This window comes from Balaenoptera physalus (assembly GCF_965194825.1).
Source record: "Balaenoptera physalus genome assembly, chromosome: 19".
NCBI lineage: Eukaryota > Metazoa > Chordata > Mammalia > Artiodactyla > Balaenopteridae > Balaenoptera > Balaenoptera physalus.
Genome location: NC_138900.1, coordinates 17,323,963 through 17,336,760, shown reverse-complemented (window position 1 = coordinate 17,336,760; position 12,798 = coordinate 17,323,963). Strand labels below are relative to the sequence as shown.

General features: G+C 44.8%; 1 protein-coding gene across 4 annotated transcripts in view; it reads right to left on the bottom strand.

The window, feature by feature from the left end:
- The window catches only part of LOC309648819 (zinc finger protein 550-like), a 29,070-nt gene extending 17,096 nt beyond the window's left edge, over positions 1-11,974 (bottom strand). For 3 of the 4 annotated variants that reach the window (XR_014256819.1, XM_082437915.1, XM_082437917.1), the window contains exons 1-3: positions 11,071-11,974; positions 8,518-8,644; positions 6,906-6,976 (exon numbers count right to left, since the gene is read on the bottom strand). Coding sequence is in view for 3 of the 4 variants with exons in the window: in XM_082437915.1 (XP_082294041.1) it covers positions 6,906-6,976; positions 8,518-8,551 (105 nt within the window). In the remaining variant the exon portion in view is untranslated. The remainder of the gene's footprint in view (positions 1-6,905; positions 6,977-8,517; positions 8,645-11,070) is intronic. The other variant, XM_082437916.1, reaches the window with a different exon arrangement.
- Between the last annotated feature and the right edge of the window lie 824 nt (positions 11,975-12,798).

Below are 12,798 nucleotides of genomic sequence, written 5' to 3'. Positions count from 1 at the left end.
TTCCATCCAAAAACAGCAGATTACACTTTCTTCTCAAGTGCACACGGAACATTCTCCAGGATATATCACATCTTGGGTCACACACAAATCAAGCCTCAGTAAATTTAAGAAAATTGAAATCATATCAAGCATCTTTTCTGACCACAACGCTATGAGATTAGAAATGAATTACAGGGAAAAGAACATAAAAAACACAAATACATGGAGGTTAAAAAATATGTAACTAAATAACCAAGAGATCACTGAAGAAATCAAAGAGGAAATCAAAAAATACCTAGAGACAAATGACAATGAAAACACGACGATCCAAAACCTATGGGATGCAGCAAAAGCAGTTCTAAGAGGGAAGTTTATAGCAATACAATCCTACTTCAAGAAACAACAAACATCTCAAATAAACAACCTAACCTTACACCTAAAGGAACTAGAGAAAGAAGAACAAACAAAACCCAAAGTTAGTAGAAGGAAAGAAATCATAAAGATCAGAGCAGAAATAAATGAAATAGAAACAAAGAAGACAATATCCACTTAGCACTGCCACCTGTGCAGAAAATAATCTATGCAAATAGTTGGTCTACAGAAGTCATGCTCAAAGTGTGAAGCACAGACTACTGAAGCAGAGACTCTGGCAATGGAGCCCAGCAATCTCTGTGTTAACAAGCCCTCCAGGTGATGCTTTGCTTAAAAAATAAGTTTCTGGTGTACAGCATTATAATTCAGTATCTGTACAAACTGCAAAGTGATCACCACCACAAGTCTACTATCCATTACCATACAGTTGACCCCCTTTATTTTTCCCCATTCCCCATCCCCATTCCCCTCTGCTAAACACTAATCTGATCTCTGCATCTATGAGTTTTATTTCACTTGTTTGTTTGTTTTTAGAGTCCACATATGAGTGATAAGGGGTTAATATCCAAAATACGTAAAGAACTCATAAAAGTCAACAACAAAAAACCAAACAATCCAATTTAGAAAATGGGCAGAGGATCTGAATATTTTTCTTAAAAAGACATACAGATGGCCAATTCAGGCACATGAAAAGATGTTCAACGTCACTAATTATGGAAAATGCAAATCAAAACCACAATGAAAAAGGTATATGTAGGGCAAACAAAATGAGAAAAAAAAACCCACAATGAGACATCACCTCACACTGTTAAAATGGTTATCATTGAAAAGATAGGAAATAACAAATGTTGGAGAGGGTGTGGAGAAAGGGAACCGTAGTACACTGTTGGGAATGTAAATTGGTGCAGCCACCATGGAAAACAGTATGGAGATTCCTCTTAAAAATAGAGCTACCATATGACCCAGCTATTCCACTCCTGGGTACTCATCCAAAAAACACAAAAATACTAATTTGAAAAGATATATGCACCTATATGTTCATTGCAGCACTATGTACAATAGCCAAGATACAGAAACAACCTAAATGTCCATCGATGGATGAATGGATAAAGAATATGTATATATACACAATGGAATACTACTCAGCCATAAAAAAGAATGGAATCCTGTCATTTGCAACAACATGAATGGTATTATTATGCTAAGTGAAAAAAGCAGATGGAGAAATACAAGTATTTCCATGTCTTTTGTGACTTGACAGCTCATTTAAAAAAAATCACTGAATTCCATTGTATGTATGTATCACAGTTTTGTTTTGTTTGTTTTATTTTGTGTGTGTGTGTTATCGTTGTTGTTGTTTTAGTCCAGTCACATATAGAATGACATCTTACTTGCTTTTGGTTTTGGAAAATTATGAATAAAGCTGCATTCATGTGCAAGTTTTTGTGCGGACCTAAGTTTTCAACTCAATAGAGTAAATACATAGCAGCATGACTGCTGGATCATATGGCAAAACTATGTTTAACTTTTTAAGAAATTGCCAAACTGTCTTGCAAAGTGGCTTCATTAGTCAGCTTGGGCTACCATAACAAAATACCACAGACTGGGTGGCTTAAACAACAAAAATTTATTTTCTCACAGCCCTGGGGGCTAGAATTCCAAGATCAAGATGTCAGAAAATTCAGTTTCTATAAGAGCTCTCTCCCTGGCTTGCAGATGGCTGCCTTCTTGTTCTGTGCTCACATGGCCTTCCTCTGTGTGCACACATAGAGAGGGAGAGAGACAGATCTGGTATCTCTTCCTCTTTTAATATAGACACCAGTCCTATTGGATTAGTGCCCTTCCCTTCTGTCCTCATTTAACTTTAATTAGCTCCTTAAAGACCCTGTCTCCCAATACAGTCACACTGGGGGTTAGGGCTTTAATACATGATTTGTGGGGGCAGGGGAGCCATAACAATAGCTATACCATTTTGCATTCCCAGTAGCAATGAATGAGAGTTCCTATTGCACTACATACTTGCCAGAATTAGGTATTATCAGGTTTTAAAAAATTTATTCAGTCTAATAGACGTGTGTGGGTATCTCATTAATTTCTTAATTTACAATTCCCTAATGACATCTGATGTACATCTTTTTATATGCTTGTTTGCCCTATCTATATCTTCTTTGGTAAGGTATTTGTTCAGATCTTTTGCCCATTTTTCAACTGGGTTGTTTGTTTTCTTACTGTTGAGTTTAAGTGTTCTTTACCTCACATATTCTGAAGCTCTGTTGTTAGGAACATCCACATTAAGGGTTGTTATACCTTCTTAGAGAACTGACTTCTTTATCATTATGTAATACCTCCCTGAAAAATTCCCTTGCTTTGAAGTCTGATATTAATATAGCTACTCCTACTTTCTTTTGATTAGTGATAATATGGTGCAGATTTCTCTATCCCTTAACTTTTAACCTGTCAGTGTCTTTATATTTAAAGTGGGTTTCTTGTAGATAATACACGGTTGGGTTTTTTTTTTTTTTAATCCACTCTGAAGTTTCCATCTCTACAGTTAGTATATTTAGGTCATTCACATTTAAAGTAATTATTGATATAGTTGGATTAATAACATAAGTGTTTTCTACTTGTTCTTTTCTTAATATTTCCCTCTTTTTCCTGCCTTCTCTGCTTTTAATTGAACATTTTATATCATTTTTACAGCTCCTGAGCTGTAAATACCTTTACCTCTCTTCCCCAAAACCTGTTCATGCCCCCATTTAGGCTGGGACTCCCAGATTCCTCTCCTGCACAGATTATCTGCTGAGCCTCAGACCATTAACTAACCACACTGCAACATCTCTACCTTGGACTCCCTAGCCCCTCTTCTACGAGGGGCCCTTTCCGAAAGCTTTCTACCCTCACTTGAAAGCCGTTTCCATGGATGGGGTCACCACCTCCAGGGCATCCCTAACAGGGCCACTGGTGTCACCCAGATACACCCCTTGCTCTCACTGCCACATGCAATGATTCATCTCCAAGGTCCTGTTGGTCATCCCTCAAATGCCAGTTCAGGGTACCCCCCCCCACCATGTCTCAATATTCAGCTGTCACTTCATTATCACTGTTAATATTGTGGATGTTGGGAGAGACCCTGAAGGATTGAGAATTTTCAATGTGGCCCTCATATGTGTGGGTACCTCCATGTACCTTCTTGCATGTGACCTTAGCCCTGATTGCTCATACCTACCCCTCTGGGTAAAATGCAAAATGCCCAACAATGACTGCTAATCCGCAAGAACATTCCCTACCTCTCCTAGAACCACCTTTGACCAATGATTCCCAAACTGGCTGAATGCAGGCTGACTCTTCCTGTAAGACCTGTAAAGTCCCTGCCCTACTGCCCTGGTCAGATTGCTACTTCCAGGCCTTCCCAGCAGGCATTTCAAAGCAAAGGCTTCTGCTACCTGGTTCAAGCTATTCCCTTCCCACCATGTGTCCCATTGTGCTCACATCCAATCATCAAATATGGGTGAGTCTCTAGGTTGTGCCGAGATGTGCACCCTGGCTCCCTGTTCTGACCCCCATCAGTGCATCATGATGGAGGGAGTTTTGTTCTCTCCAAGCCAGGGGGTTCCTGTCTCATCACACTCAATCCATGAAAACTGTGTGATGGCAACATGTGGCCTATACACCAGGCATTGGGGCACCCCTATCACATGCCTGTCTCACAAGTCTCCATAGAGTATTTGTGTCACCACACTTGCTGTGGTGTGTCAGTACCTCCATCCTGTCTCACAGATCATTGGTGTGTTTTGCATGTCAGTTGACTGTGTCTCATGTCTGTCACACATCTTTTCTCTATGGATGCTGTATATGTGTCTGGGTCCTGGCTGTGTTGAAGAGTGTTAACATCCCAACACTTGTCACACAGTGTCCCAAGGGTATGTGGGAGGATTCCAAGGTTGTATTTAGGTATATCACAAACCCATCACACACAATCCCCAAATATATATGTATGACTCTAGATTGTGCTGCAGTATCACTACACACCTGGTACATTTAGTACCTAAAATATTTGTGTGTTTCTAGACTGTGCTTCAGTGTGCTAGCAAAACCCACTGTCACACCACATTTCCAGGTGTGTCACCATCACACATCTGTCATATTTGCGTATCTCCAAGTGTTACCATTACACGCCTGTCTGCCAGGAGCAGACCCCAGTTATCCATCTCTTCAATATTTAGTTTACAGGAAAGTTGGGAGAAGGGTACGTACACTAAATCAGAAAGGTGCAAGAAACCAAATCTAGAGTGAGATCGATTCTAATGGACAAGTGACCCAGCAACTTCAACAAACAAATAAGAATAAAAGGAGGTAACTGGCAGCTATTGGTTAGTAGACTTATGAAACATACCTATTAAAAGTCATATGGATACATTTTGGATGCTAATCACAATGAATCACCTTAAAAAACAAACATATTTTGGAAACAATTGAGAAAACTGAGTACTGATAACGTATCTTATAAGATTTTAAAGTATTTTTATTTTGTGTGATAAAGCCCTTACATTTTGGAAACACATCATGAAGAGGTTATGAATTAAATGACATGATGTGTATGATTATAAATAACTCAGTAATAAGCATGGGGATAGATGAATCAAGAATGGCCATGCAATGATAAATAATGGAAGACTGGGGAATAGTTCATGAAGCGTCATAACAGTCCTGTCCAGTTTTATATATACATATATAATACCTATTGCAAAAGGGAGATTATATCCTTGTAGTAATAATTTTATGTTAATAAGAATGGATTTAAAAGAGCAGGAGGAAATATTTTGGTTTCAGGAGTGTAAGCATATATCAAAAACATCAAACTGTACACTCTATGTGCAGTTTAACTGAATCATACCCAATAAAGCTGTTAAAAAACCAAAGGTACTAAATACTCAAAACTTATCCTTCCTAGTCATTTTACTGTTATCTGTGTTCTTGGGTTTATTTATGGCAACTCTATCCGTATGGTGGAGAAAAATATAATGATGAGCTACTGTGCCTCTCTTCTCATTCCATGTTCAGTGACATCATGTTGGAATCTTGAAACTGGCCACTGTGGGGACCTGCCAGGTATAAAGGTGAGATGGCTTCTACAACAGAAACTTGCAGTGACATATCTGGCAAGGGACCTGGACAGGCTAGCAAGTGCAAGACAGCTCCTGAAAGCTTGCCACAAACTTGGAACTTATGGAGAATCTCCTCACTTTGGATGTTCATTTATAAAAGGTTCAACATCAGGCAGATGTCTTTCTCACAAAGGTTCTCCTCCAGTGTCATTATATTGAACAAGGAGATTGCATATTCCCTTTATGTCTATGGTGACTCCTCTCTGTGAATTTCCTGCTGCCTAATGAGGTCAAACTATCAACTGAAGGCTTTCCTACACTCACTATACTCACAAGGTCTTTCTGTAGTGTGGACTTTTCTGGTGCTGAACGAGGTTAGACCTTTAGATGAAGATTTTCTTAATTCACTGTACTCATAAAGCCTATCTGACTGAATACTTGGTGCTGAATCAGAGAAGACCTTTGACTGAAGGCTTTACCACATTCATGGCACTTGTAAAATCTTTCTCCACTGTGGATTTTCTCATGCTGAACAAGGACAGACCTTTAGCCTAAAGTTTCCTCTTCAGACAAGCTTTCAGTGATAAATCAGAGCAGATCTTGAACTGAAAGCTTCTACACATTTGCTCTATTTCATGAGGCCTTTTTCTAGTGTGCAATCTCCAGTGCTGAATAAAGTGGGTGCTTTGGCTAAAGAATTCCCCACATTCTTTACATTCATAAGGCCTTCCTCTAACGTGAACTATCCAATATTTAATGAGGCTGAAGCTTTCCTAGAGACTCTCCCATACTCACTGCATTCAGAAGGTCTTTCTCCAGTGTGAAATCTCTGGTGTTCAATAAGGCTGGAGCTTTGGCTAAAGGAGTTCCCATATTCATTGCATTAATAAGGCCTTTCTCCAGTGAATTCACTGGTGAGAACAGGTCTGTATTTGCAAGCTGAAGACTTTACCACATTTGTGGAAAGCATAAGTCCTTTTTCCATTGTGGACTCTCTGGTGCTAAACAGGCATGTGTTTGTGGTTGAAGGCTTTCCTGCATTTGCCACATTTCTAATCATTTTTCCTACTGTGAACAGCCACCCCACACTCAGCGCTGCTGTGTGGCTTCTTCTGTTGTAAGTGGCCTGGTGCTACAAGAGGCACAAACTGACCAGGAAGCACTTCCCAACTTTGTTACAGGTGAAGGAATTCCTTGGCACATGGAATGTGTAGCTCTTCACAAACGAGGCCCTGCCACATTCCTTCTGAAAGTTTTTCTCTACAGTGCTGCTTCTGGTGAAGGTTTACACTAAAAGAATTGTTTCCCACATGCTCCATAAGTGTATGGTTTTTGTCTGGGATGTGTGCCCCTTTCCTCAGCCAAGTGCAAACTGTCTTTCAAGACAGAGACACATGTCTCACAGGGGTGGGCTTTCTGGGGAAAGGGACCTGCTTCGGGAGTCCTGACCTGTGACATTCTTTCTACAGAAGCACTCTGCTCAGAACGTGCCTCCTCATCTTCCACTTCATGCCAATAACCTGAAATCAAAGAAATACAGGTGAAGTGCAGTTGGCTCTGGTGGGAAGGGGCAACCCCAATCACAAATGTGCATCTGATACACTAATGAATGAGTGTACGTGAGTCCACAGGATTATTGCCAGGAGGAGGGAATTGGAGTCAGGTTGAGAAGCAGCTGCTGTGCAGTAATGGTCCTCTAAAGGTCACAGCATGGGGGAAATGAAGGATACAGCGAAGGACCAAGTGAAGGAGAAAGGATGGGGTGCAGCACGAAGAGGAGAGCCAGGTCTACAACTCACTCTGAATGGTTTTCAGCACTTGCCTGCTGATGACACAGGAGTACTGTGCAGAAGGATGTATATGGGCCCAGGAAAACATAACTGCATCCGAGTAGCTCTTGTTCAAAGACCACTTAAAGATATGTGCACATCTCACAACATAATACGTGTGGTGCAATGGTGGAGAACACTGTGAGATGGAGCAGTGGAGAAGAATGGGTGAGATGTGGAATCCACTGTGAGAACTGAGGATTCACCCTGGGCTGAGAGTCAGTGTAGAAATGACAAGTTGGCAAAGTGACAAGAATGAAGAAGGAAAGGTAGAAATGAGGTGTGGCCACTGGCACCAAAATAGTAATGCAAACAGAACAGAGTTATGGTATGAAGTGAACACAGCCCTGATGTCACGTCCTCTTACCTGCTACTCAATGGGGCCAGGGACCCTCTGAGCCCATTTTGTGGAGCTGGAATCATGCCCACCCTGAGAAGCACCCATAGCTCTTCCCCTATCCCCAGGTGAACATAGTACCTGGATGACGCAAGTTCTAAGGAGAAGACTGGACAGGTGAGTGGCCAGCACTGGCCCAGAGCAACTCATAGGAAAGAAAACTCAACATTACCAAAAAACCCTCAGAGGAGGATCTTGCAAGAATAGCCCGTGGGGGACTTCCCTGGTGGTGCAGTGGTTAAGACTCTGCGCTCCCACTGCAGGGGGCCCGGGTTCGATCCCTAGTCAGGGAACTAGATTCCACATGCATGCCTCAACTACGAGTTCACATGCCACAACTAAGGAGCCAGCGAGCCGCAACTAAGGAGCCAGCGAGCCGCAACTAAGGAGCTCACTTACTGCAACTAAGACCCAGTGCAACCAAATAAATAAATTAAATAAATATTAAAAAAAAAAGAATAGCCCATGGGTCACAAAAGTAGCAACCATGTCAGTGACTGCGATTAATAGCATAGGCAGATATAAGGATACATCAGCTAGGGGAAGGGAGCAGACCCTAGGGCAGAGGCGTCACCTGGCCAGAGAAAGGGAAAGCAAGGTGAGGTCCAAAAGGCTAACTTCAAGACTCCTGACTCCTTCCCTGAAAGGCTTTGGGGCAGCAGGTATTGGGCTAAGTGGGAAAAGGACAGGACAGTACAAACAGCTCAGCCCTAGCAACCAGAGCACCTACCCGGGGAACTGGGGAAGAAAGCAGTGCCTGTGGTCCTGATGTGAGAAAGACTAATCTGTTCCTGGGGAAAAGGAAAAGGTATAGGGGCAGGTATGAGGGTCTTACCTACAGAGGCCATAAGTGCAAAGTTCTCCAGCATCACATCGCAGTATAGGAGTTTCTGAGTCTCATCAAGGAGAGCCCATTCCTCCCAGGAGAAGTAAACTGTCGCGTCCTCAAAGGTTATACTGCCCTGCCATGATGAGGAGAGAGGAAACCATGAACAGCCTCTCTCTCAAGGACCCCCAATCCATACTCCCACATATCCAGCCCACACTCACACTTCTCCCCAGCTCCACAACTCAGATGAGGTGTCGGACCCTGGTGCCATTTGTGCCTACTCTCTCCTCATGGCCCCGTTAATTACTGTGTCTGGCCCTTGGCAACATTAGGCAGCTGGGCACATGGATGCCATTAAGATCTGGACCTGCCATGCAGGAAGTCTCCCAGATGGTGCCTCCCCAGCACCACAGGGGCCCAAACTTGGGTCCACCTTCATCCTTCAGTCCCCAATACCAGGACCCTGGCGACATCAATTCATACTTCTCCTCCACATGCACATCATTCTTTAAACTGTGCCTCTCCCGTATCTCCAGACTCCACAGCCACCACCACCACCTCCCTGCCCCACGCACATGGGGAGACCATAAATCTCTCCCTGGCTTCCCCATGTGTTACTTCCCTCATGGCATCAAGATTATGCAAATGCAAACAGGATTCAGTACTACTCCAGACCCTCAATGGCTCCTGCTGCCAGGGCAGCCTTGAATCCTGCTATGAAAGCCTCACTTCCTGGTTTATTGCTTGTGTCGCCCCCGGCCATTCAGAACCTATGCAGACTTCAGATCCCACTGGTCCTCTTCCACTTCCGTGTTGCACTTGCTGTCCCCTTATTAGTCACAACCCTCCTTTCTCAACCTAACCCTCATTCAGAGACCAACCTCAGGGCTCCCCTCCCCCAGCTTAGTGACTCTATCAGACAACCACATTTTCCCCTGAGCTAATCCACCAGCCTGACTGAAACACTCCAGTGTCACCAAAAATCCTGGTAAGTCCATAGATATGTGAATAGGAATCAGCCTCAGCCTCATGTTTCCTCAATTATACCTAGGCCTCTGCATCCATCTCAGGGTCTACTCTATCCTTGGAAGTCTGGACCACCTGCCAGACCATCCTCTTCTCAAATCCCCTTTCATGGCCAGTTCTCTCCCTCAACTGTGCTTGTGACGCATATCACCCCTAACCAGGTGTTCTAACAAGAGACCCAGTCCTGGGGCGCCACCTTCCCTTTCCTGGACTGCTAATAACATTACCCCCATAACCTGAAGATTCCTCCTCCCAAGTGTGATCCACAGCTCCACCTCCTCTTTTTTAAATTACTTAATTAATTAATTTTTGGCTGTGTTGGGTTTTCGTTGCTGCGTGCAGGCTTTTTCTAGTTGCGGCGAGCTGGGGCTACTCTTAGATGCAGTGCGCAGGCTTCTCATTGCGGTGGCTTCTCTTTGTTGCAGAGCAACGGCTCTAGAGCACAGGCTCAGTAGTTGTGGTGCATGGGCTTAGGTACTCCGCAGCATGTGGGATCTTCCCGGACCAGGGCTTGAACCCATGTCCCCTGCATTGGCAGGCGGATTCTTTTTTTTTTTTTTAACATCTCTATTGGAGTATAATTGCTTTACAATGGTGTGTTAGTTTCTGCTGTATAACAAAGTGAATTAGCTATACATATACATATATCCCCATATCCCCTCTCTCTTGAGTCTCCCTCCCACCCTCCTTATCCCACCCCTCTAGGTGGTCACAAAGCACCGAGCTGATCTCCTTGTGCTATGCGGCTGCTTCCCACTAACTATCTATTTTACATTTGGTAGTGTATATATGTCCATGCCACTCTCTCACTTCGTCCCAGCTTACCCTTCCCCCTCCCCGTGTTCTCAAGTCCATTCTCTACGTCTGTGTCTTTATTCCTGTCCTGCCCCTAGGTTCCTCAGAACCTTTTTTTTTTTTAACATTCCATATATATGTGCCAGCATACTGTATTTGTTTTCTCTTTCTGACTTACTTCACTCTGTATGACAGTCTCTAGGTCCATCCACCTCACTACAGATAACACAATTTCGTTTCTTTTTATGGCTGAGTAACATTCCATTGTATATATGTGCCACATCTTTATCCATTCATCTGTTGATGGACACTTAGGTTGCTTCCATGTCTGGCAGGCGGATTCTTAACCACTGCGCCACCAGGGAATTCCCTCCACCTCCTCTTGGATACACAGAGTAGCCACCACCATTTGGATGTCTCCACCCTGAACCATTCCCTGGAGTTTCAGACATTTATGTCCAGCTGCCAACCTGATGCCTTCAAGCAGTATTCTCTGAAACATCTCAGATTCTTAACATGGCTAAAAAAACCCCAAACTCCAAATAGTCCCACTGAAAATTATTGCCAACCTTCCTTTCTTCCTTCCAAAACCTCAGGGTAATCCCTGACTCCTACCTTTTTCTCTCTCACCCTCAACATTAGAAAATCCATTCAGCCATACACAAAAACAGGTCCAGAATCCAACCACTTCTCCCACTTCCACGGCCACCACACTGTCCAGTCACCACCAATACTCACCTGGACAATTGCAGTAGCCTCAACCCTGGTCTTCCTGCTTCCTCCCTCACTCCCTCAAATCTGTTCTCCACTCTGCAGCCAGAGAGAGCCTGCTGAGACCTGAGTCACATAACCTCCTTGTTCTTATCCCATTGCTCCCATCCCTCCGGGAAAACATCCAACTTCTCAGGCTACCATTCCAGGCCTGACTCTTCCTCTCCTGACTGCCAGAAAGGAAAGAGAAACACCGAACACCCCCAGCTCGGCCTCGCCTTCAAGCACTTGGACGTGCTGCCACCTGTGCCTGGGATAAACTACCACACCCCATTCCCGTGGCTGCCAGACATAGGAATTATTTCATATAAACTCTGGCCTAGGGTTTGTCGTTTCTCAAGAGTCCCCAGGCCAAAGGGCTAAGAGAGTGGCAGTCTGAGTCCCAGAGCATCACAATCCCAGAGAACATGTGTGTGTGAGGAGGTTGGGACTGGTGAGAGTCCACTCACCTGTGTAGGGTCCTTAAGCACTTCTGTGGCCATGGAACCTGTGGGAAGAGGGAAGCTGTGAGAAGCAAGCCACCATGGAAGGGCTCCATGGGCTCAGGCCTCCCTTGTACCCCTGCCTAGCCCTGGAACCAAGTGACCTTGGGCTTACTGTACCCTGGTCTTCAGTAACGCCTCCTACCAGCTGTGTGACTTTGGAGAAGGACTCAAACTTCCTGTGACTCACTGTCCTCATCACCCCTTTTCCAGTTTGGGGGAAACTTTAAAAACCCTAACTCAGACCATGGTCCTCCTTCGTTCACAAGCCTCCATGGTTCTAAGCACCGTAAGAACCTAGGTACACCTCCTCCACCTGCCATTCCAGGCGTGACTCCCCTTCACACTCAGTTCTGTACTGACACAACATGAAGCCCAGGTTTCCCCAACAGTCCTGGACCAGTAGCCCCTCCAAACCTTTGCACATGCTGATCCCTCTGCTTGTAACACTCCCGCACCTCATCACACTGACTTTCAGAAACGGGGACATCACCCACAAGGGCCCCCTCTCACACCCCTGCAGGTGCTGGACGCTCGGGCCTAGGCTTCAGCGACCTGAACAGGCTCCCAATATTTGGGGCTTTAGGATTCAAAAGCGGGGGTGGTTCGGGCGAAGGCCTGAAGGTCTCAGCACCAACTTGTGTCAGGTCCATCAGTGAGGCTTCTGAGAACTGAGCCTGTGGGCGGACAGTGACGGGAGTGACGGGTGACCAGGGTGGGGACTCCAACACCACCACTTCCAGCCCAGCCCCGACGTGAGGTCCCCCTCCGAGCCTCAGATTCACTTCTCTGCAGTGAGGACAACACTTTCTCTCTACCTTTCAGCCTCCCGTTGCCTCCAACCGGACCCAGCGATCGGGAGCTACAGATCAAGTAAACGAGACCGAAGCCAGCCAAAATGACCGCCACGAAGTGAGACCGGAAGTCCCACCCCTATCTTTCGCACCAAGCACGGATTGCCCCGCTCCTGCGCCTTCATTGGATCAGCGCTGCTGTCGCTCTGCGCAGAGCACTCTGGGTAATATAGTCACAGCTCCTAACGCGGCAAAGGGCGCATGCCTCATCCCCTGCAAGCCGCAGAAAAGGCGCTTTGCTTTCTCTCAAAGGGAAGGCACCCGGATTTCTGGGCAGTGTTGTCAGCAATCGAGCCAACACCAAAGTGTTGATAACATATTATTTCATAGTCCATCAAGCTCAGCATGCTCCTAGAGGC